A 26,003-nucleotide genomic window follows, 5' to 3' on the forward strand; every position below is an offset into this window, starting at 1 on the left:
AAGACGGAGAACCGCGAGATCGTTCCATCTTTTTTGTAAAATTCGATGATGAACGGTGGGGATCGAGGTTCTCCTAGGGTGAATGCAGGAAACAATTTTGGACGTACGTCGATTTTTTTCGATTTATTATTATTATTATTTTTTTTTTTATACACTGTATCCGTTAATCTTTAAATATATTACGTGCGGTGTATTTAGGTATCAATCGAGAGAGCGAGCGTTCGATACGAATCGATCGACTGGATGGAACACGGTAATCACAACGGTGGGTAGAAGATTCTTTTTTCGGAACACGTTTAGAAAGGCCTGCATCGGTGGGATAATTGGATAATACTGTTGATAACGATAGCCAGTCGATCGAGACGTTTCAAACGCCTGGCCAATTTAGCAGCGCGTTCGTTTTTCGAGAAACGCGAACGTAATTTGAGCGAACGATACAATTCCGCAGCGATGCGTCGCTTGACGAATTCGCATATATCTATAAACGAGAAGTGCTGGTCCAATTAAACGTTAAATGTGAAATTGGGGTTGAGAGGGGAGCGAGAAGGGAAGAGAAAAGGGAACGGAGAGAGAATGAGTGAGAGAGAGGAAAAATCGAAAAAAGAGACGAGTGAAAAGTTTCAGTACGATAATGCAGCTGTGATCGAAGGACGAATCGCGTCCAATTCCACTTGGAACTCGACGCAGGAGATTAGGACGTTCGATAGACAGACAAAGCGGCACGTGATCGTCGTATCGTCTTATCCCATTACTCCAAAACCTTGTCGAACAATCTTCGATATATCGTAGTAGTCTTCTTTCTTCGACGTTATTTCATAAACATCGTTGCTTACCTGCAAAGATTCGTCCTTGATGAGAAATAGAGAGAAAAAATTAATATATATCTTTGGCACAATAAATACGAATACACGGTACAATCTTCCACACCGGATATCTCGTCGGGGTGAGCTCGGATCGGTAACGCGCATTATTTGTTGGAACACTCTGACGAGATACCGAGACGTAATCGCTCGATTCCTTACTGATCACGACATATGAGATCCTTCGTAATTCCTTCTACGCGATCATTCCTAAATTAAATAAAATAAAAATGAAAAAAAAAACAGAATAAACAAAGTTTGCGACAATATAAGAAATTACAATTAATGATATTACGTTTAGCACCTAACGGGGTTTTATCGTTTCAAGAAATATATTATGAAATCGTGGCAGTAGTTGGAATCGTCGTTTCAAGGATAAAACGTACAACTCGATATGCGTTGAAACTATAAAATAATAAAGAATAATTTAGTATCGCGTATTAAACAAAAGAAAATTGCAACGATACACATTTTTTGTGAACACCTAGGCCTTAATTTTACATAAAAGTATGAATGATATTTGATATATCAACGATTCGTTCGAGATCGTTGCCGACGATCAAAATTCTCAACCGAGCTTGTTATCGATCGTCGGTTATATTGGAAACGTACTAACTAACTTACCATTCGTTCGCGCAGAAACCTACTTAATCCGCAGTAGATTGTATGTATGCATCGTTCTGAGAGTGGTTGGTTCAGCTTTCTAGTATTTTCTTTGGAGGGGAACAAAATCTCGTTAAAGTATCGCGGAACAAACGAATCAAATATCGCTTGTAAAACAAAATAATTGGGCTGGTTCGCGTAAATTTCTATCGATCTGGATTTCGTTTTAAACTACGCGAATTCATCTTTAGTTACATGCGAATGCGAATGTTCGATTCCCAAGATACTTAATTGCAAGTTAATTTAAATAACGAATAAAATTCCAATAGGTATGTTTTGATCAAGTGCAAAATTGCTTTATCATTCATCGCGTGTTTTGATTTGATCGATCGATTATTGTTCCACGTTACGATATCGAAATGCCTCGTAATTAGCCAGCTATTAGAAAGCACGGATATACAGGCTGTTAATAGATATAGGAGACATTTTATTGGGATTGAACGGTGGAACACAACGAAAAAAGTTCGTAAAATTACGACTTTTTCTTCAGAATCACCGAAAACAATTATCTTGCTAGAGATAATGCTTCGTTTAATATCAATATAAGAACTATAAAATATGATACGCGTTAATCAATATGCGGATAGGAACTTTTTTCATTGCTTCGAGATCTCGCAAAATCGAGCCCGAGAAAGTGTCTCCGATATTTACTAACTCTCTTTATATGGCTGTTCGCGCGTTCATATCATCTTACTTCTTTTATGAAACTAGGCTATTTTATATCCTAGTTTCCTGCTACTTTTTTTTCTTTTTTTCTTTCTCGTACAAAGATACGCTTTGTTTTTCCGATATAAAAGTTTCGTATAATATTTCCTATAATAAATCAAGTGTCATGATTGATCGCAGTCTATGTTAAATATTTTTGATGTCGCGTCGTTGTTTCTTTTTTTTTTCCTTTTTTTTCCTTTTTTTTGATTTAGAGAAAATCGCTGGTATATGACCAAACACGCGATTATGTATCTGACGCGTACGTAATGAGTATAAAAATCTGAAGATTATCGATCCTCTATAGCGTTATTGTTCGATCTAGAAACGATTGTTGGACCGAGAAACGTCTCGTCTCGTTTGCGCCTGTACGAAATCGCGTGTCCCGAGTATTAGAAAAAACGAATGACGAGACATTGATGTCGGGTCCGAAAATTTCTCCTTGGTACACACATCGATCGGGGAAAAACATGGCCGCGAGTCCGTCTTTCTTTCATGGTCGACAAGATTATTTATCCGATTACATCGTCTTTATATCGTTTGGCGCTAAGCAGACACGTGGTTCGGCACGTTCGAGGATGATGTGGTTTGCAACGGTGACCGTGACTGATGGAACCTGAGCAGCTCCGAGACCGTGACAGCCACACGTACCACTCCTCGACCTCCTTCCAGCACGTCGCTAGCGCAGCACACGAGATTCTGAAAATGACAAGCATAAGCGTGCGATCATCATTAATCCGTTCATCCGTGAAAAATTACGTTTATATAACTCGAAAACTAAAAGGCCATTCACCGGTTATATGCATAGGAAAAAGTTGCTCAAAATGTTGTCCTTAATATCAATACTTCAAGCTTGAATTGAAATCGGTGAGAAGGTAGCGTTTCGTCGGCAGAGATGATAATGTACAGGATGGTACACGGACCGCTCGTCATCGTGGTGGAACAATTATATCAAAAGAATATTTTATTATCAGTGGAAATAGTATTACAATCGTTATGGTAGTCGTACAATCGGTGTTACAGAGTACGTCTCTCTCGAGTGAAAAATCGAATATCATAGTGGCAATGTTATTCGATCAGGTGAGAAAAAGAGCTTCCCAACGATTGTTCTCCGGGACGCGAGATTATATAGAACATAGGAACGCAAAGAGATGCGCGACTCGGAATTTTTTTTTTCTGTTTCTTTTTTCTTTTTCTCGAATTTACGTACGAGTTCGCGCGTTTCATTCTTTCTTTCACGCAATACAAAGTGTTGTAAAAAATTAGAGGATTCGAGCCAAGTCCAGCGTAAAGGATTGAAACCGATATGACGATGATGTACAATCATGTAAAAAAGTCTTCGTACACTTTAGATGAATTCGATTAACAGTGAAAAGGTGAAATCTTTAAAGTACAGAAGGTATATTATTATAAAAAATATTGGTGAAATTGTATTTATCCAAAAAACATGATGAAACTCCAAGATTTGGTTTCATCCCCTCAAAGATTTTTCCCCGAAAGAATTGCTCCATGTGGACGAAATTAAAATCAGGATTTTCTGATTAAGTCAACGTGGTGTACGAAAATTTTTATCTTGTTTTTCCATCGTGAATTGCAATTCGGACTCGACTCGTTCTGGCAGTGTAATCGTGTTCTCTTTGTGCGTATAGTGTGTATAAATGAAGCAAGAGATACACCGCCCACGTTCACCGTTATCACAGTCACCGTGAAATCATTCGGCGAACGTGGTCGATCCAGATTCGATCATAGAGAAAATAAAGAGAGAGAGAGAGAGAGAGAGAGAGAACGATCGCGTTCCATTCACCGATCGTGTCGTAGATCGTTCAACGATCACCAAGAAATTGCTCGTACATGGACGACGATATTGAATCATTGGACGTACGCGATCGTTCCGAGAATTAAACAATAGAGAGGAAATCATTCCCTTTTTCTGATAAAATTGTACAAGAAAGCTTAAGCTTAAAAAAACAACAAGATATAAAAAACGAAGCACCGAGTTTAGAAAAAGCGATTAAGATTTTAAGCTCACAGTCTGCGATGTATACAATTTAAAAAACAAAAAACCAAAGAGAAACGTAGCATCAACGTACCATATATCTGTGGTCCATACAATACAGTATGATATAATATAATATAATATAATATAATATAATATAATATAATATAATATAATAATATATATAATATAATATAATATACTCTATTTATAATATGTATATATACGCTCTCTTTTCTCTCTGTTCTTTACAAAAATTATACAATTATACAAGCTAAAATGCAACGGAATGATCTCGTGTTCGGTCTCCTTATCGCGCCTCTTTTCTGTCATTTTTATCTTTCTGCGATTAGAGAGAGAGAGAGAGAAGGACGCAGCCTCTTACGGAAGCGACAACTAATCGTAAAGAAAAGAAAAGAAAACTATTGCGGCAGGGCACAGAAGAGACGATAAACTAAAATGAAATAAGCAGTCTTATGGTTGCGATTAATTCGATGCAATTAAGTCTTGTCCGATCTGTAACACGAAGAAATAATACTGATACAATTGTCGTCATTGAACTTGTGGGGAACAATGTGTTTTAGTATGAATAGTTTTGTTAAACGCGTTCTATTTTCGAGGAATGAGAACTTTACGCCCAAACAGTCGACGAATGACGACGAATTTGATCGGAGAAGATGTGGAAGAAACATATAAAAGGAACAAACATAAAATTAAGTAACGAGTTAAGCGTTAAGTCACCAGTGAATGAGAAACGTATATAACTTAGATGAAAACAAAGATTATAATAAAAAAAAGAACAAGTCGAGCTTGACTAGAACTGAAGATAAACTTAAATACCAACTATTAGAAATAATATTGTTCTTCTTGATTAAAAATATCCTATCTAGCTGTTTCGAAAAATATATAAAAAAAATTAAAGTAAATAAAAAAAAATAAATTAGATCTTGTTCCAAGATCTTGTTGCAAATTAGATAAATAAAATTTCCTAATTTTACTTAAAAGTAAAAGAATCTCCTATCGAGTCTACATTTCAAGATATTTTAAAAAATAAAAATATACCAGATAGGAGCAGATATCTAAGAAGGACAATATACAAAGGACTAGAAGTAAACTTTCTGCCGCTGATCGATGCGAGCTGCGCGAATAGAAACGAAAAGAAACTGAATGAATGATTGTGGAAGATGCAGCTCGCCTTGAATTTGATGGTACGTTGACATATATGTATTTGTTCTTTACGTCATGTCACTGTTATCTTGTAAACACGCGCATCTATGCGATCATTATTAGTTCAAAGTACAGAATATTTTCGTATAAAAAGAGTCAATCGTATAAAAAAAAAACTTTTCTACAAGTAAATCATCAGTATTAGACCGTAATGGAAATCATTTAGTTTCTCGTCTTCTTTCTTTGTACATTCTCGATCGATTTCCCGTTCGATTTGTTTCGTTTAGAAACAATCCGTTGTGGGAGCACGTGTTCACTCGTATCGTTTCGTTCAACATGCTAGCAGCAATGCTAGAAAGCATCTATCTGGGAGAAACAGAGTCGCGATGCGTATTGTCTGTAAGTACTTACACAGTTCGACTGTCTGACGCGTTTGGCACTAAACTACTGCAAAACAATTCGTTTTTCAAGTTGACGCGTGTCCGTGGAGTGACAACCGGAAGCAAAGATTTCTCGCGATTCGAAGACTCGATTTAAGGATGTCGATACATTTAAAAATAAAATTCTCGAGAATTGTTATCGGGAACGATTTTCGAAAATTTTAATCTCGAATTTTAATCGCATCCTAAGCGATTCGTTCCTCCTTAAATTCCTTATCATATACAATATAACCCTTATCGTACGAATATATGTAGAATAAATTAGACGCGTGTATATTCTAAACGATATACGTATTTTACGTCTACTACGAATTTTTTTTTTATTTTTCCTGTTTCTTCTTTCCTTCTTTCTTTGTTAAACGCGAATTATATGAAAATATGGAGATTATCTTAGGCTATGACCGAATTGCTTGGTCGGTGAGGTGTAAGCACTCTCGTTGGACGTTCCTCTTCCAACGAAAAAGATTTTCTTGTCTCATTTTCATCTCGAGAGCGAGAGAAAGCAAAATTTATCGTTGCCGCGATCCCTTTGGGGAGGGACGCAATACTGTTCGCAATAAACTCGTAAACAATAAAACAATGTCAAATAAGAATTCCTTTTCGAGTTCGAATTGTGCGTTAAACCTACGTACCAAAATAGGAAATCTTTGAACATAAAGAGATTTCTAGCACCTTGTTTGCGAATCCTGTAGTACTCGAAGGCTACCTATCACAGACCCATCAATCCTGAAAGAGCCGTAGGCGATTTATATTGGTCGAACAATAAAAAAATACTACCATTTGAGGTACACACGAAGGTTCTTTCCCCTTTTATCTCTTTGAACTTCGCCATCTTGGCGATTCAAGACACGTTGCGTGTGTCGGATGATGCCGTTATGAATAAGTTTCCAAGAAATTCGTTTCTATTCGTTTTCGTTTCGTTCACAATAATGATAAATTCCACAATAATAATTCCGTCATCGAGAGAGATTATATATATTCGAAACGAAAAATTGAAAGATATTGAAAGATGAGAAATTATTATATATAATACCAATTAACCATATTTCGGCCATCATCCCTTCGCGTAGCAAAATACTATTTTCTCGATAGATCTTGTTCGACGATAGATCCCACCGATCGTAACGATTCCAGCGATCAAAACGAACGATTCGTTCGTTCAAGGTACATAACATACAGGTGATACCATTTGATATGCGAGCGTCTTTTCAACTTTGATTGCGCTCTTTGATTTTTTTTTTTTTTATATATCTTCCTTCATCGTGAAATAATCGTATTTAACGACCAAAACTCGAGAACGAAATATAATATTTGCTCGAGTTCTTGTCGAACACCTTATGCCAAAACAAAAAACGGTTAACTAACCTACGCACTACGTAGCGGTCTCTCTATAACTAGGCGGACTAAATGTAATGATTCAAGCTGCCTTTCGATACTTAAGGGCCTATCGAATACTAACTCGTCGGAATTTTTAAGCGTCTCCCTCAAGCCACAACGACGGAGGCAAACAAACGAACAACCCTAAGCTAACAATTTCAAGCTAGAGAGTCGGTATAAATTAAATCGAACGTACAAGCAAAGCGTTTCTTTTGAATAGCTCATTAGATTAAACTAACGTTTGTCTGAAAATATTTCTTCAAAAGGTTTCGAGTGTCTCGAATTCGATAGCGATTCATTTAACGAGAGAATTAAAAATCGCAAGAAGAAAGGAAAACTAAAAGAAATTACATCGAATTGAAAGAACGAGACACTTCGAAAAATCAAACGATAAATAGCTTCGATACAATTTTTCCCCGTTTCTTAAAATAAGCTCGCAATTAGCATCGATGCCAAGGAGGTGATGATTCCGCGCGACACTCGACCCCGTTTTCTTCACCCCGATGTAAAGCAAACGAGAGGACGTAGAGGTAGAGAGAGAGAGAGAAAGAGAGAGAGAGAGAGAAAGAAGAGAGGAGAAAAATTATAAAAATATCGTGCCGCTCTAAGAATGCTAAATTGGATGGAAGAGACGAGGAGAGTGCCGCGCGATAAAATTATATCGGGCGACTCGACGGCTTGGCAAACGAATCGAGAAATACCAATTACTGATGAAATCTATCTAGAAGAAATCGTTCTGGCCGAGTCGTTGTGTCGCGCCACATCGCGTCGCGTTTCGCGCTTGTCAAATCTCGTTATTAATACTCGATAAATATCGGAGTAATCCCAGATTGTAATCTTCGATTGTGCTTTTTCTCTTGCGAGCGTCGTTTGTTCCATCGTTTTGCACTCTGGCGTGCTCGTCTTGGTCGCTCTTTTTTCTTATTTTTAATCGGGAATGGGGAATAAATAGAGCAGAACGAGGGAGGATAGGAATGTGAGAAAAAGCATCGCGGATAAAACGCGATCCTGAATCGTATGGGATGAACCTGGGGCCGATTCCTCGTTCTTATCGTTCTCCCCCTCGTCACGGAAAAGGAGAAGAGCGGAGACGAGACGCGCCAGAGCCTCCAGCCCGTACGCGTCCATGTAACCCACGTCCATGATTGCGTCCGCGTCCATTAACACCTCCTGCAACACCAACAACGATACTACTCAGTCCCAGTCTCTACTACGTTCGCTGGACGTTTCTTTTTTTTTTTTATACAATGGATCTCTGCTCTCTTATCATTTTTTACTTCTTCGAGAAGCTGTCACCTTCCTCGAAATCAACGATTCGAATTCCTTTTATTTGATAATTTTGCTTCGAATTATTCGATTTAGGTGCTTCATCGAGAAATGGCGTTTACCAGATTTGGGTACACGTTTCGTTGTTTGATAACGGAGAAAAGAAATTAAACAAAAAAAAAAAAAAAAAAATACCCAACTCTGATTTATCTCGAGAAGATGGAAATTGAAATAATTCACAATTGTTTTAAAAAGTTCTTCAATGTGCTTGGTCAAAAAAATTGAAATATATATGCCAATCGAAACGTTGATACGTGGTAGGAAAGCCGAGAAGTGAAGACACTAGAAACGAGACGCGTTTAAAGCGTTCTCCGATGAAGCGACGAGCGACACAAAAGCGAATACGAGGCGCATGCAACTAAAGCTTCTTTCTTGGCTCCTCTCCACTTCCTCCTTTCGAAATCTTGCGTTTTTCTTCTTTCCGATATTTTTTCTTTTTTTTTTTTCCCTTTCTTTTGGAACGATAGAGATTTTGAAAAAAGACGAATAAAAATCGGGGACTGACTAGTAGTTGTTGGAAATATCATGGACAAACGTGTCGGCTGCTGTCGAAGCGTTAGTTACGATTTTGCGTTCGATCTTGGATTTTGACCGTGGTTCCACGATAAAGAGACCGGAACACGTGTTCGCAGGTCGTATCGAGAATACGGTCAAATACTACTAACAATTAGATAATAATTAGAAAAGAAAAATGATTTTGTGTTCCACGTAGAAGCAATTGGTTCATGCCGCGGGACCATTAGCGAGAAACAAAGCACGAAAATTTTCGAAAAATTGATCAATAAAGATTTATCGAGTCGATGGCTTACCTCATCAACGCCTATCTTTCGACACGCTTCGAGAAAATTGTCGACGTTACGCCTGCATCTCGCCATCGTCAACTTGGGCTGTGAAGCGAAATACGATCGTTATACACTTGTTTGATACCCGTGAGCGTGGGATCATCGACTCGATTAGATTAGAGAGCAAGAACGCTTACCACAGCTGGCGAAGGAACGTGGATACTGGCAACCGATCGGGGTCTTACGTGGTTTGCCAAGTGACAAAGTACAACACCGTCCGTTAGCGCCGGGGCGAGATCTTCCGGCAGAGCCATCTTCAACCGTGTCTCAATATGCTAAAAAACAAACTCGAATTTTAGCTATCCGTTGTTGCAACAATTAATCAACGCGCGAAAGTTGATCCCTTTCGTTCCCCTCCCATATACCCACGTTTCGAAGTTGCTCGATCAAATCAGCTTCCTCCTTGGCACGTTCGAACTCTCTTCTCATGGTGAACGAATATTTTTCAGGCACGTTGCTGTTCCATGTAACCGATCGAGGAGACTTTGGACTTCCACCGTTCCTGTTCGGACTCTTGTTACCTGACACAAATCATCGATATCGCGTTATAGTTGCACGCGACTATCATATTCTATTTTTTTCATTCTCTCCGCACAATGTTCTTTTACCTTCCACGTAACCAACAGCGGTTTTCACCAATCTAGGTGTGTGTCCTGGACTTGTGTTGGAAGATAAAATGCTCGAAGATGTTTTGATTGGCGAATTAGGCTTCTTATACGGCTGCTCGAGGTATTTCCCGTTCTTATTGTTGTACTCGTTATTGCTACCGTTGATAATCGGCGTGTTCTGATAGTTGATGCGTGACGGAGTTACCTTCTGCACTGGTCTCTTGGTCGCGTTCTCCTCGTTGAAGATCTGTTTACCGGTCAAAGCAACCGCGTCTTTGTTACTAGCCGAGTCCGCCGTCTCTGCGTTCGTGTTCTGCGATTCGTTGCCTGGTGGTGTAACTTGTTCTCGCGGCCTGTACACGCTCGGTCCTTCGTTTGCCCTCTGTTGTCTCAAAGCCTCTTTGTACTCCCTAAAATGGGAAAATATCGATCGTTGCTTCATTACCGATATTTCCAGACAGAAGAAGAAGAGACAGAAGAACGTACCTGTAAGTTTGAATGTGATTGAGCGGCCTTTTCTCGTCTCCGTTCATCAACGAGGTAGCGTTAGAGGTGGAAGTTTGCAACGGTTGCACGGATTGCGTGTTGGTCGATACCGGCAACGTTTGATTCAGATGAGCGGATTCGAGGGGACTGTAAAAGACGCGGGAATAATAGCCGATGCTTAAGCTCGTCTATTAAAACGGGTAAAAATCACTACGCAGGCACGTAATGCAGTGTGACAGGAACGATGATTGGTTTATTAACAGCTCGCTTACCCGGGTGGCGTAATCGACGCGTGATAGAAACCAGAGGTCATCGGTCTTCTGACATCGGCACCATTCTCCGAGGTGCTCCTTTCTAATTTCCTCTTTTCCAATTGATCGTGCAGTATCATGGCCTGTAAACATGGTACATCTTGGAGACATAGAGAGAGAAAGATAGAAAGAGGAATCAGCGGAGGAAAGGTGAGCGCATTCCTAGCGCGCCGGTTGGCGTGCCGTGCGCGTTAATCGCGAGAGACGTTGCAGACGAGTTCTTTCAATGGGTTAAGGTCATTCAACGAGGCTTGAACGACGGCCAAGCGCGCGACTCGACAACACAGATATCATTTTCAAGGGGCGCGCGAGTTCTATTCACACTCGCTAAATATAGACGTTGTATCATATACGCTCGTACACAGCGCTTCGAGTAAAGTAAGGCTAAAACGTTCGAAAAGCCGTAGACGGACCGGTATAATACTCGGATAATACTTGAGTTGACGGAAGCGGGGGTTCGATACCTACCTTGCCGAGCTCATCCTCGAGAGACGTGTGCTCGCCAGGCGAGATGGTACTAGGAGTCGAGGTTCCGCTGCAGGATCCATTCACGCCCGTCTCGTGCGGCAACGTGATCGAAAGGGACGAGCATTCTTGACGCCACAGCCCTCGAATCTCACCGTCGTGCACCTGCGCGCAAAAAGGTGTCCAGCAGGAGGTACTACGAGAAATCGTAGAATCGTGTACGTGGTTGCGTGCGTTTCAAAGTTTATTTTGCCCTTCTTTCTACATGTTAGAAGTACAGGAGAATAGTAGTTGCCAGGCAAAAGTTTCTACTACGCTGCTTTTTCGACGTGTATGTACTCTGTTATCTGTACTGTACCGGGATTTACAAAGTTTCGTAGCCGAAAAGCTTGTTGTAGAGCCAGGCGAAGAAGAAGAAACGAAGAGATAGGAAGAGAGCGAGAAGAAGGACGAGGAAACTAACCGCGCTGTGAATCTCTTGGGACCAACGTTTGTCGACGCCGTCGCTCGTGCTGTATCCACTGTCCACGTTGTGTCGCCTGTGGGTCCTCGTGTCCAAAGTCGCGTGGCCCCTAACGTCCAAAGGTGTTCTCCTAGCACGGCCACCTCTGGCTCTCTCGTGTTTCGCCGCCTGTCTCTCCAAATATTTAAAGATGTGCGTTCGCCCGCGAATGCATAACTGCGAAAAAAAGGAGGGGGAAAAAGTTGATCGACAATTCGATAACACGATCGATCTCGATCGCGTTTCATCGCGAAAGCGTTTGTGCTCACCGAGGCAGGTGGCGAGGTCAAAGGGTTATCGGACAGCCGAAAATCGACCAGACTCTTCATTTTCCTCATCTCGTTCGGAAGCACGGATATTCGATTGCCGCTGATATCCAGCTTCACGAGTCTCAGGTACGTCAGTTCTGCGAACGAAGAACGATCGATTTTTTTCACCATTACGAATTTCAATTTTCGTTTTATCCGATGATATTTAACGAAAGTCGCGAGCATTAAAGAAAGATTCGCTTTCGCTTATAAGCGTGTATTTTCGGAATGCAAGAAAAATAAATAAATAAGCAGCATTACCTACCTATAGGCAGGTGCACGATCATGTTGCTCCTCAAATCTAAGGACCTAAGTCGCGCAAGATCGCCCATGCGGGGTGGCAGATTCGTGATTTCGTTGCATCCCGCATCGAGCTCGGCCAACGCCGACATCCTGCCCAATTCGTCCGGCAGAGATGCCAATCTGTTGTGAGCGACCAACAAGGTTTGCAGCGGTAGCCTGCATATCTCCCGAGGTAGAGAAGTCAATTGGTTGCGACTGCGAACAAAACCGTCTCCGTTCTAAGTTAATTCTAAGCCCGCATCACGCGGCGAACCAGGCCACTCCACTTCCTGTCCTTACCGACCTAAGATCGAGGTAGTTGAGGGACTGTAGCATCACCACAGTTTCCGGTATTATTCTTATGGCATTGTGGTAGAGATGAAGCTTTTCGAGGAACAGGAATTCCGTCACCTCTTCCGGCAATTCGGCGAAACGGTTCTTCGATAAATCTGCAATGAGAAGGAAACAAAAGGGACGTTCATTGTATGTCGGTTTGATAAGATCCACGCTACGGGAAAAACATAATACTTCTCGAGGAACCTCGATTAATCGGGAGACATCGTCAGGATTCTCGTAGCAACAGCTGTGCTCCGGTTAGGGTGGTGCTCGAGTTCGTTGGGGGTTCTTATGAATGGGGTGCGACGGTCACGTGCGTGCACGGTCTCGAAACGTAGGAAAAGGATAAGGGTGGCTCAGCTGCTACTGGCTTCGAGCCTCCTTTCTGATCAATAACTACCGCTTGTGTGCTTTCGTTTCCTCCTCCGGGAGTTGGTTAGCCAACAGTTCGTTTTCCTTCGCGCCATCGGCTTTTCAAACCCTCTGCGTCTATCGATCGCTCGCATCACCCCCTACGTGCGTACCGATAATTTTTACATTTAAATAAATTAGCGCGAGAAACGTTTTTCTATTTTTCTAAACGTATCGTCGAGAAAGGCTTACACGGGATGATAATTCAAGGAAATTCTCCCCGATAACTCGGAAATTGGATTTCGATTATCCAGTTTACGCGATCGGAACGGAAATTGCCAATCGATCGTCAACAGGATACACGAATTTTCTCCGTTCGTACGCCCCGTTCGTTATCGTTCGATCTCGGTGATTTACAAGTCTTATTTGCACGTGGAGTCTTATTACGTATCGAGGAACAGTTGCGTATCCCTTGTGCACGCCCACCAGTGTAACGGGAACGAGTCCATGGGGTGGAAAGTAAAGCGTGGAACCATCGGTACACGGTCGATCGCATAATCGTCGGGCAAGGGCGTCGGCCCGTTCGTGATGGTACGACGAAAATAGCAACCCCTATTCCGTCTCTGTGTCATCCTCTCTCGTGCAACGAAACTAAACAATTTTTACTGTCCTCGCGATACTGTATACACACACACAAACACATATATATATATAAAACTCCCTCGGGAAAGAAATCGCACCTGACGTCGACGAGGGATCGATTCGAAAACGATCTCCAAAGCTGAGGACCCCTGTGAAGCGAGAGACCCGCCATTGTAACTTAATTACAATACAAGTATCGTAATCGAAAAGTGACTGTGGCACGCACACGTACGTATATAGGGTGTTTCACGAAGGGGTCGATGCACCAGGCGATTCCAAGGACCAAGGTCGAGGTCCAGTCGAGGGATCGATACCATACCATACGCGATAGATTTGCGTGACGCTGTGCAAACTTGCTAGACTGTCATTCGCCAACGGATGGGCGTGGCGGCCTCCCGTTGACGCGTTTTTTTTTTTTTTTTTACGATTAAAGACAATTAAACGGATAAAACGACGTTTAACCAGGCTGGCGGACCGAACACCTCCGAGCGCTAATAATACGACATAGGTGGAATACTAAGTCTCGTCGATCGAAGTGTTTGCATTTTTATCGCACGGCCGTGCGCCCACTTGCTTATGCATACGCACAAGACAATAACGCCGGAAAGACGGTTCGCGCAATTATAAAGGGTTGGACGTATATGCCGGCGTGCCGGTGGAAAATGTCCGCCTAGTGTGATTTCCATGGTAATCGCGGAGAGGAGAGAGGGCGACGACCTGGTGGAATAAATTTATAATACTCGAGGGAAAAAATGGAGCAGTTTTTCTTTTTTATCCCGCGTTAATTGATAGTCGATCAATTGACAACTTGGCGGCGAATCTATTCGTAAAAACTTTATGGAAATTGAAATTTCTGACTTCTCGTAAAATTATCGGTTTGACTTAACGTTAAAAAAGAAAAGAAAGGAAGAAAGAAAGAAAAAACAGAATGAAACTGGATCTGCCCCTCATTCTTGCTGCAAACTTTTCAATTCGTGGAAAATTTTTTTAATTTTTCCAGAATTTCTCTTTCTCCGGATATAAAACTTTCCACTCGTCTCTCATTTTGCATAAATTCGCGGGAGCGGAGAAAGAGTAGCGGCGTCGTTTGGGCGTGCCGCGTCACGAAACGTCGTCGACTAACTAATACAACGGATACAAAACGTAGGTTCAACGACCATGGTCAAAAATTGTCTCGTGCGCCAATTCGAGGATAGAAACGGACAGGAAAAGATAGATAGAGGCGTATAGAGTAACCATTTAGTAACTTTGACGACCGATTCTCTCGGAAGTCACACGATAACGCAAGATCGATAATAATACGCCAATATGGTCGGGATAGACGAGGAGGAAGCATCATGTTCCCTGGCAAGGAACGAGGGATAAAACGCAAGAGAAAATACCATAACGATGTTAAGTTATCCTTCTCGGGATATATGGGGTTATAAGAGCTCGCATAAGGGCCGCCGTGAAACCGTGGAAACAGAGGGTTGGCCGATCGATAACGCCCCCATGGCAGATATCGTCCAGGGGGCTGGCTAGGAACAGCGCAAGGTGTCCCATGAGCCACCCTCTTCCCGGAGCTCTTCTGTTGGAAAATAAAATCATTCGGGACGTGGCAAATGCTTCGAGAACTAATGATCGGTAACGACGTTAAAAGTTCGTTAACGAGTCGCCGTGTTCTGCCCGTGTTCCGCACAAAATCGATTTAATTCCACTCTAGATACGTTGTCGACCGATAACGCGGTTAACGATCGATTCTAAATGTGCAATTAATACTCGGAGAACAGGAGTGTACGTGGCGGAGAAGAATTTTTTCTCGCGACACGAATGGCGTTAGGCGAGCTCGGTCGATCGATCGGAGAGAAAGAAGAAGTTTGGTCGCACCTTGCGCGCAGACTAATTGACTCTTGCCGTGATTCCCGGCACGGAGATGCGTCGAGGACGTGGAAAGGAAGGAGGTGAAAAGGGGGAAGGACGAGGCGGAGGACAAAGAAAGCAAAAACGGGGCAAGGGGTAAAGGGACAGGGAGGAAATTATGGTCTCGGAGTGGCGTCAAGACTGGGGGACGACGGCGGTCGGTGGTGCTCGGTTCGCCCTTGAACCATCGCTATTGCCATCGTGTCATTGGCGAAGAGATCGCGTCAAAAGCGAGAGGAGAGAAAAGTGTGTAGGAATAAGCGAGGCGAGGGGGTGAGAAAGAACGTATGCCTCGGTCGCTTTTGTAAGAGGCCGGCACCACTTCCGGCGACGCGAGGACGCGAGTGCCAACACGACTCGCATACTCGATCCAACTCGAGGCGGATGGAATCGAACAAGCTCGAACGGAGTTTACGATTGACACGGCAACGCGCAGTTGCAAAACGAATCGATCGTTCCGAGAGATTTATCGTCGAAACCGTGTTGGTTCATGCTAGGTGACGCGTACTATCGTCGAAAGTCTCGTAGAATTTTGATGGGCCGTGGAGAGGCGATGTCGTCGGGACCGGTCGAAACTAGCAGGACGAGTCCGTCGAGCATCTGGTAGTTGGTGATTCAACGTTGCATGAATTAAACTCCGACGTGGGGAAATATCCAAGAGAGAGGAGGTAAAATAAAGAAGGTAGTATCGAGCGCAGCCGGTTTCCATACTCCTGCTGTCTGACCGTGGCAGCCAATACGTGCCGAACAGTGCGTCGCATTGTGCATACTGCGTGTTCGAGCGTGCTGGTACGCATGCACGCCTTCGTGTACTTACACGCGTGTATATACGCCGAGCCGTATACGAGCCGTATCACAGTTAGTCGAACAAAGCACGCGTCCTCTTCCTTCTCTCTCTCTCTCTCTCTCCATTTCGTTTCGAGCCGGATATTATCGAGATTTGTTAACTTTAAATGGTAAATAGAAGAGAGAGGGGGAGAAAAAATGGATCGTCTATTACGCGCGTTAAACGTTTCGCGATGCGTGAAATCCAAGGCGGAAGCGTGAACAATCGATTCATTCGTTGCGCGCTTTCACGAAGGCGTAAAAACTTCTTTCGTCCGTTGAAACGAGAGTTTGCCTCCCTTTTCCTTCCTTCGCAACGACGGCGCTTCAATTATTGCAGTGCATCGTGGAAGAGCAGCGTTTGCTTTCTTTCACGCTGCCTACGAAAAGCCCGTTTCTACTCAAGTGTTTCTCCTCGCTCCTCTTCTCCCGTTTACCCCAGCCTCCTCCTCTCCCGTTTTCAGCGCGCGAACCGAGTTTCCAGCCTGCACGACTCCACCATCCTTGACCTAAAAACTAATACCCGAGGTAGAAAAAACCGAGCGACCTGGGGATACGAAGGAAAGGTGCACAGGGTGTAACGAGACCACGCTCGATAACGAGTCGAAATATCGCGTTACACCCGCGCAACCAACCCGTTTCGCTCGAATGGAGCATTTTTTTCAACGAGTTTGCACCTATCGGGTGACAGCTTCCCGTCTCTCCGTTAGAAAACACGATATCTCTATCAACGATTCGAGGTTGTTTCGCATTTGCAACTTCGAGCCAAGGAAGAGACTGCTCTCCCCCGATTATCAATGTCTTCTTCTAAAGATTTGTATTTGTCTAGATAGCGGACAATTCGATCGAGTGGATAAGTGTCGAGAATGTGTCTATAACAATGATATCGTCCGAACGTTGATGGACAGTGTACGCGGATTATCAGTACAGATACGTTATATACGATTTGTCCGTAGAAAATATATTAGCAACGAAATATAGGGAGCGAAAATGATCGAAAGATCTATGGTAATGGCTGGAAAGGGCCGGGTTCGATCGTACCGTAGAGTCCTTTTGTTCGCGACCATGCTGCGTAACCGCGAAACAAAGACCGTGTATACAGGTTCGTCATCATTCCCCTAGAGACTAGAGCGAAGAACGCACTCTCTTGTCGACATATCTTTTGTTCGATGTCATTGACGATGAATCGATGACACTTTCTTCACCGACCGTATCGCGCTACGCCAAATATCATCGCGATGAGGATTTCTCAAGTGTGTAAGAAAAAAATACGAGAGGACCTAAATATTTGTGATTCAAACTCGAAATCCTCTTAACCAACAATTCGAACTTTATATTCAAGCCGCTCTCTTGTTTATTCCTTATCTCTGTATCGTTTACAGTTCGACTATCCTAATCCAATATTCGCTCTAGAATGTTTAAACACGAATATCGTATATCGAAATCATTTTGCATTCTCTTCTTCTATACATCCAATTCGATTTTTGAGATATAAGAAAAAAGATATAAGAATCTAATAAGAATTTAAATCGGTCTAATTGGTGGTGAATTCTGTTCACACACGAAAATCATAAATAAACATTGCCTTTGCATCCAATTCCAATTTGTGCACTACAAAACTATGAAGACTTAATAGGAAACTCGATACTCTATGTCCACGCACAGGAGACGTTCTTTTGCCTATTCGTCATCACTTTGTTCCTATATCCTGCACAATGTTCGTACCACGTCAGGCCACTTTGCTTTGGATTTCTCGGAGACAAAGTGCATTTGGAACTGCTCGTTAACGAGTAGGCTAATTTAGACTCTCGGATAACGAGATCGAGGAGAAACGGCAGCCTCGTAGATTTGTTTCCACGCGAATTATTCGGCCGGCTCTGAACCCGGTATCTTCTAATTGAAGTCACGGACGAAGCTTGGTAGATACAGATTCGGTCAGCCTTAATCGCGTGACGACCTAGTAATTATCCACGCTCGCGATTCTTCAACTCCAAACATCCGGAATCGGAGAAAGGTACTCGAATGGTACTTTTCCGTGGTTTATCGGGCTCTATCTATCTTTCGATCCCTGATATGCGTCCAAGTTTCGAGTGCATCGGTAAACTTCCGTGTCTTATATTTCGCGTGATCCATTCTCATGGATCTCTGAACGCAATCAGCTAAATCTAGCTAACGCCGTTCGACTCATTTAACAGTCTTTGTTCCGTCGTCTTATTGCGCCTCCTTTACGGTACTGTCGTTCGTTTGAATGTCATCGCGCTATTTATTCGTTGTATATCGTTTAACGAATCGATCGTTACGAAGCGAAACAATAACCTAATAGAAATGGCTAATTGCACATTTGGAGTCTCGACGAGACCCTTCCAAATGGAAATGAAGGAATTGTACGAACGGTCGAAAGGCGTTTGTGGTCGAGACGCTAGAAAAAAGAAAACGCTTTGATCTTTGAAACGGTAATTTTCGGGCTACCGCGTGGTTAGGGTTGTGGCGGTCGGCGTATTCGAATCGAGCGTTCCCTCTTTCTTTTTTTTTCTCCCTCCCTCACCTTTCCCCGTGGAAAAGCCAAGAAAAACCGATGCATTAGCGAAATCAAAGGAATTAAAGCAGTTGGTAAACGACAGACAAGCCCTCGCAGTTGGCCGCGAATGGAAGGCATAAGCGACGAGGAAAGATTCGAAAAAGAAATGGATTAGGGTCGTGTCGCGGGATTCAAGGCTGTGCGACAGGTATAAAAGCGGCCGATCGTGCGGAGCAGGTTCAAAGATTCGAGTTTGAAAAGGAGTGAGACAGTCCCTTGTCGCGTTCGCGAGCAGAAAAAACCGGTAAAGCTCGGTGATATGCAAACAAAGCATCGCGCGCGAAATTTACCCGCTCGTTCAACGGTGGAAAATCGTTTCGCGGAACAAAGCGAGGAAAATAAAAAAATTCCAGTCGTCTGGTGCAGATATGAAGTGACGTACAAGAAGAGAACTCGCATAAATGTTGTCGCGTCTTCCACAATGAGGAGAGGGGAAAAAAAATATAAATATATATATATGCTTTTCCTCTGGTCGTCAAGAATGCGTGCAACGTAATTTCGCGGCAGAAATTCGCACGTTTTCACGAAAGACGGAACAGCAACGCGAGATAAAGTAGTGCCGCGAAATGTAGGACAGCCACGAATAGAAGTGACACGGAAGAAAAAATTCAAACGAACCGTGTCATTTTCATTAAATCGCACGAATGGAGGTGGATTTCACCATTAGTTTTGCGTCTAACCATTTACGCCGCGACTCTAATCAGACTGTCGTCATTTCTCGTTAAAAAATTAACGTCGACTGAATCGCGTATCAGGCTCGATCGATACTCGTTCCGATTTTCCAATATTTCCAAGATTCGTTGCGTTGAAAAGGATCCAACGCGTTAACCTCATCTTGTATGGAAGCTTGGGACGGCTTATCGTACGACGACCCAAGAATAACTTGATTACATTCATTAGCCATCTATAACGTTAGCCTGTAACGATATAACAGGCCGAACCATAACAGTATTCCGTGCCGTTTCATTTCAACTCGTGCCACGTAACAACACGTGCATAAACTGACAAACGAGATTACCTAGAACGATAATTAGCGTTCGTCCCTTTCCTCTACCTGTCTCGACTATCGATACTCATCGAAGGTCCCATTTCCAAGAAGGTACGTGTCCTCCGTACCGAATCACGACCCGACCAAAAGTTTCGCGTAAAACTGCCACTTTTTCGGTTATATTCGCGTTTGGCGAAAAAAGGCAGCGAGGGAAGACGCGTTTCTCGCATCTGCAATGCGGCTAGGATTTATCGACGGACAAAACACGACTCGAGACAACCGCGCCAAGTTAAGCCCGCGGTCGATCGACGTATCTATCTTCCTTTCCCATCGAAACGGACTTGAGCGTTTTACCGCGTTTGCGGTTGTTGCACCGAATGTCGAGAAATGAACGATTCGACAACGAGAGGATTCGATGTATTAATTCTTCAAGGGAGATTTCGAATTCTAAAGGATTCGCGATTCGAGAAAGGCCGACCGATGTATATTAAAAAGCGATAAACGATTGACCCGATTTTTTAAAAGCTTTTCAGGAGCAGCTTTTCAACCAATATACGCCGTGCACTCGTGTTTTCAAGTGATCGATACGGGGTCCCGGCAAACATCTTTCGCTCGAGTTACCCGATACACGGTGCTCTTTACACAGATATATACCACCGGCTCGATAGTCGGTGAAATTTTCTAATATCGCTCGCTCTTGTACGGTTTGCAAAGCACTCGTCGGTGCTCATCTCGACGCGGATTATCTTGCAACCCAAGAGTCGCGGGTGCGCAGTTTTTCACGCCGATCACTCCATCAACGCTGACCCAGTTCACCAACTCGTGGAACGCGGAGGGCAATCCGATCGGCTCGGTCGCTAAGGTCGGCTAAGGTCGTGACCGTGAAATCCCTCTTGAATCGCACGCGGGATCGGTGACGTAACAACGAATCGCGTAACCCCTTCACGAATAAAATGACACCTCCGTGTCCTCGGAGGGCCGAGCGAAACAGCGCGAGACAGGATGTCCGTTCAAAGATTGCCGATTAAAAATACGGTGTGGGTTCGCGAGTAGACGGTAGACGGCCCTGCGATACTGCTAATTATAACTCGGCAACGAAACCACCGCGTTGACTCGCACGAGCGATACGCGGGACTGGCGCATATGCAGTGGATACAATCGTAACCGGGTGCATATTAGCGACGTGTTGCAAAACGGGCAAAGCGCCGTTTTAAAACGCCACATTTCCAAAGACACTGGCTTCGCTTTTCGCGGTTTTACGCGCCACTACTTTCGTCCACCGCCCTTTCTTCTATCGCGCCAACAACCGCGTTCGCCAACGCTAATTAGCGGAACTCGACTTTTAATCCAAGGTGTTTAATTAATGTGTCTTTTTAACAACGATTCGTTGCTCCTCGACGAACCTTGACGCGATAACTGTTATTTGTACGGTTGTAAAAATCTTCGAATTATCGAGATTCTGTTTTATCGTAATTTTCTCTATATAATTTCCACGACTGCGCAAGAACTGATATTTTTCCTGATAAAGTAAGGAAGAGACAGTATCGGTAAATAATTATTTTTCTATGAATTATAAGAATAGTGGAATAAATAGACAGCTTACGGGACGAAATAACATTCAAAATTATCGCAAAAAAATTCAAAATGTATGACCATTTATCGTTGAAATCTTGGTTGAAAGAGTAAATTTAAAATATTTGTTATACGATTGTGTTGGCACTTGAACGAAAAAACAAATAGGACATCGTATCTCGAGGACAGGCGAGATACTCGCTCATATCGGAAACATTCATCGCGTACTCTCGAAACGTGCGCGATATGATCTTTAGATGCAAGTCATGGCTAGATGTGGCTATATCATGTGATACAGCGACACGTTCCTTTTATAAAGACACGTCGCGTCATCGTTGTCATTTCCCATCCGCGATACTTATCGAGCGCCAAGTAGTAAAAGCATCTCTCTTTTAAAAGTAAACGTGTAAAATTGCGTGCAAACGTTTTTGAAACGCGTTCTCGACGCATGCATGAAAGAAAACGCTGCCGACTGTTCGTCTTTATGGCTTACTGGTAGTGAAGCGAGTCGTAGAACCCAAAGTTTCGCGAGTCCCTCTTGAGACGCGTGCCAGCCCATTCTTGGAAAGCTTCGATTGCGAAATAGTCGTTCCCCGGTGGTACGATCGTTCGTCGGGTAGTGGTTTATTACTGGTAGTGGTTTGATGGACGGAAACAGGGAGAGGAGGCGACTTTTCCACCCCTTAGATGGGTGGCGAGCACTCGAGAGACTTCATCTTCGAGGAGTGCTCCTTTGGCAGAGAGACAAGAGCGCGAGATAACCGAGTAGCACCGGCGCTATCGCGATGCAAACGATGTAACGCGTTATGGAGTATCGACCTGTTGGCACCCCTGCCTCTGCAGCTGCGGTGCGTCTCTATCTTTAGCTCGGACCGGCCCATACCATGGGACTCTCCCATAACCATGGTGGCTGCTCTCCCTTCGTCGTTCCTTTACTTTTTCTTTCTTTCTGTCATAGCGTGTTCCTCGATATTCAGAGTGCGCTCATCATACTTGGCTTTTGTAAAGAGACTGCTTCTGATGTCTTTTCATCGCGAAAGACTTTGTCGAGAATCTCGCTCGTTCAAGACGCTGATTACTTTCTTCTTTTTTCCAAGATGGATCCTTGCCACGAATTAATCGAACGAATCCGTCTCGAGCATCGCGACGTCTCCGAGACTGAATTAGCCTCGAGCGATTCGAGAAGAAAACGCTTTCGATTCGCTAGACCGGTTCTCGGCCGAGAGACACCTGTCGCGAACTCGACCGCGCTCGAAAAGAGACGAGTAACTCGCCGCGGAACAAAGAGGGAAATGGAACGAACATTGACGAGAGACGAAGATCGATCGCTCCGCTGTTCGATCGACGCAGTCATCCCGATTCTTCTTTTCTTTTTATTATTTACGGTGTTCCTCCATCGACTTATCTTTACAAGGAATTCGGATAAATATTCATAGTGATGAAAAATAATTAGATATAATTGCACGTTGCCTGTAAATCGCAACTCCATTTAGAATCTTACAGTTTAAAGTTTGTTGAATTGAAATTGACGATATGACTGAAATATTGAACAAAGACAGTTGAAGCAGTTGACAGAAAAAAGAAGAAAAAAAAAGAATATTGCCTTTTTCCTCTTTTTCGTCGTTTTCAAAAAATAGCGCTAGCCACATCGTGACATAATCGATAAGAAGCTTTTTCCTCTATATCATGAGCGTATTATGACGAATCTTGATATCTTCATCTATCTATCTTGTTATCTCTATGATACATATTTTCACCTTCTCGTTTCAGTACACTGCAATTCACTTCATTCAACTCGTTAACTAAAGTCATTAATAGTCGATATATTGACTATGAGGAAATAATTTGTTCGAAGTAGTAATCGTCTTGCCAAGTCTCTATATACCTGTCCGTTCGCGCATCCAACTCGTTTCCTTTCTCTCTTTTCTCTTCGAATGGACCACCGTGTCGTGTGTTTGCTTTTACTGGTTCTTGTATGCGTCACGGACAATAGATCGACTCTTTCTTCGATAAAGCGACATATCAAACCCACGGGTTTCTCCGAGTGAATGGAGACCACAGGATTTATTCCACGAGAAACTCTAAGCTGGAACTCGTTGGCGTACAATATAACGAGAATTCGTAATTTTCCTTTTCGTAGCATAGATTTGTGCAACGTAGAAACGTGGTTCGTCGAATCCCTTGTAGCAACGTGAACTGACCTGGGGTTCCTTAATGAAGTTACATCCCCTTCCGTCATCGTCATACTTCATCGTAAGAAGGTCCGACATGTGCCATTCGGTTCGATAATATCCCGGGGAAATTAGTAACATAGCATAAAATTTCTCTTTCTCTGAAGCCTCATTATTGCTCGAACATCAAGGAATACCGACCGAAATTGCCTCGTCCCCTTCGTTCGATGAAAAATCACCATCGAAAACCGATAAACCTCATTTATCTGGCAAAGCAATGCAACAGCGAGGCACCACGATGATTATTTGTTCCTTTGCAACGAATGAATAATCACGACCTAGTCCTGATTAAAACTCATGGCGTTGAATGTATTCTCTTTACAAAAATAGATACGTTCTATATTTTGATATATTTTAAAATTAATAGAAATTTTTTAAAGAACGTAAAATTTTTATCTGAAGGAATCTGTTTTTGTTATTGTAAAAAAAAATCTGGATCGATTAACGGAAAAGAATTTATAGTAGATCATGCGCGCAAAAAAGTATAATCGATTAAAATAATCCTTGACAGTTTATAAATTTATCATCTTAATTGTCCTTAATTTATGATTACTTCGCCTAATTGCATATATTTTCAATTGTCATGTAATGTAAATACATAACATAGCATAGATATATATATATATATACATACATATACACGTACAATAAATGCAAGTTCGAAATAACTTAACCTCGAAAAGAGTAATCCTTACTGATAAAATTATCTTTCTGTTGTATACACGATATTAACTGTATCTACCTGTATCAATCGTTATCAGGATTATCGATAACATTCTTACTCTTGACAAATAATCTTGACAAATGTTATCTTTATATTTGAATCGCATTTAGTCATATTTAGAATTGAATCGGGGTCGGAGAATCGATCGGTTTCTATATTTCTGCAAAGGTCTTTTTTGAAGCAAGATGAGATTCAAGTTCTTAGATTAGTTGACAATAATATTGACAATCTAAAAAGTTGGAATACTCTTATGCTTCTGTACACGTAATTTCTTCGTGGTATACCGGTGATATGAACGATAGTCGAATACATGATTATCATGGTAACAGGAAACATCGGGTGTGTCATGATAATGTCTCTATGCGAATTTTTATTTTATGCATAATTTTATATAATGCATTCTTTTAATCAATTATTTTTGTATAAAAAAATATCAAAATAAAAAATATATTCATATATTCTGTATATATTATAATATAATAATTATATCATGTATTTATATAAATATTAATTGACAACTTATATAAACGGATAAGAGAAAATAAATAGATTTATATATAAATATTTTATTCTACTTGCTATTGTACTGTATATTTACATCGTTTCTATGTATTATGTAACGCTTAAATATTTCACGTTATTCATTATACTAAGGAACCATGAAGAGAATATTATCTTTTCGCAAAAGACGATATTTCTTACTCGTGTTCGTTTGTTTTCTCTTTCAAGAGTAATACAGAGAACTTAGTCGTTTCGAATCTGTTTTTATGTGTTTTTATAAGAAATATCGAATGAAAAATAAATCGTAAAACATTGTAATCGAATGAAACATATAATTGTAATCTGAATAACGCATATATGTCTAGAGTAATAATTCGGCGCCATATAGATATGTTAGTATGACATAAACACGACCAAACTAATACATATTTAAAAACTAAGATTAAGAAAAAAATAAATTTTTTTCGAAATAATTTTTATGATATAATATTCTTCATGTTCTTTAGATATAATTCTTTTTATTTTTCTTATTTTAATTTTTTAATATTTATCTATATATAAATGTCAATTTAAATGAAAGAAGAATGATTTATAGTTAAAGGTCAAAAAAACTTACCGGCAATAACTGTATCCTGAAGATTATATTTACTAGAGCCTGTTTTTCCGACTTTTGGAAAATCCTTAAGTTTTCGACCGCTAAGCTTGAGCTCACCGCTTAAGTGTGCTTCCTCCAGGATTCGCTCAAGACTTCTAGTGAGCTGCTTTTGTATGTGGCCGCTCATGTTCGACGCGACCATCGCCATATTACATTTTTCGGGCACGTACACGCGGAAGCACAACAGCGAATATCTTCCCTGGCGTATCAGCCACTCGTCTTTTAGACGACGAGGTAAGATGTTATAAAAAAAATTAACACCCACCAACTACTCCCGATACTTGCTTCTGCGCTACTGATCACAATTTAGTAAAGCGCATGGATGCAAACGATTATAGCGCCCCCATTTAGACGCCATTTTAA

General features: G+C 42.0%; 1 protein-coding gene across 4 annotated transcripts; it reads right to left on the reverse strand.

The window, feature by feature from the left end:
- Nucleotides 1–108: 108 nt before the first annotated feature.
- Nucleotides 109–25,984, reverse strand: LOC108001050 (leucine-rich repeat and calponin homology domain-containing protein). Of its 4 annotated transcripts, none has more exons than XR_009833456.1 (14): nucleotides 25,602–25,984; nucleotides 12,643–12,787; nucleotides 12,322–12,554; nucleotides 12,018–12,154; nucleotides 11,710–11,925; nucleotides 11,250–11,411; nucleotides 10,743–10,864; nucleotides 10,471–10,617; nucleotides 9,985–10,394; nucleotides 9,746–9,897; nucleotides 9,514–9,651; nucleotides 9,344–9,421; nucleotides 1,156–2,927; nucleotides 109–1,070 (listed from the first exon to the last, which is right to left on the reverse strand). XR_009833456.1 is itself a non-coding variant. In XM_062087356.1 (13 exons), the coding sequence occupies exons 1-13, from the start codon at nucleotides 25,786–25,788 to the stop codon at nucleotides 741–743; spliced, it is 2,220 nt and encodes a 739-aa protein (XP_061943340.1). In that variant the 5' UTR covers nucleotides 25,789–25,984; the 3' UTR covers nucleotides 109–740. The 4 variants fall into 4 exon arrangements, 2 of the variants coding, with proteins under 2 accessions (XP_061943340.1, XP_061943339.1); XR_009833457.1 differs by having other exon boundaries at nucleotides 109–833; nucleotides 928–2,927; XM_062087356.1 differs by lacking the exon at nucleotides 1,156–2,927 and having other exon boundaries at nucleotides 109–833.
- Nucleotides 25,985–26,003: the final 19 nt, after the last annotated feature.

This window comes from Apis cerana, linkage group LG1, assembly GCF_029169275.1.
Source record: "Apis cerana isolate GH-2021 linkage group LG1, AcerK_1.0, whole genome shotgun sequence".
NCBI lineage: Eukaryota > Metazoa > Arthropoda > Insecta > Hymenoptera > Apidae > Apis > Apis cerana.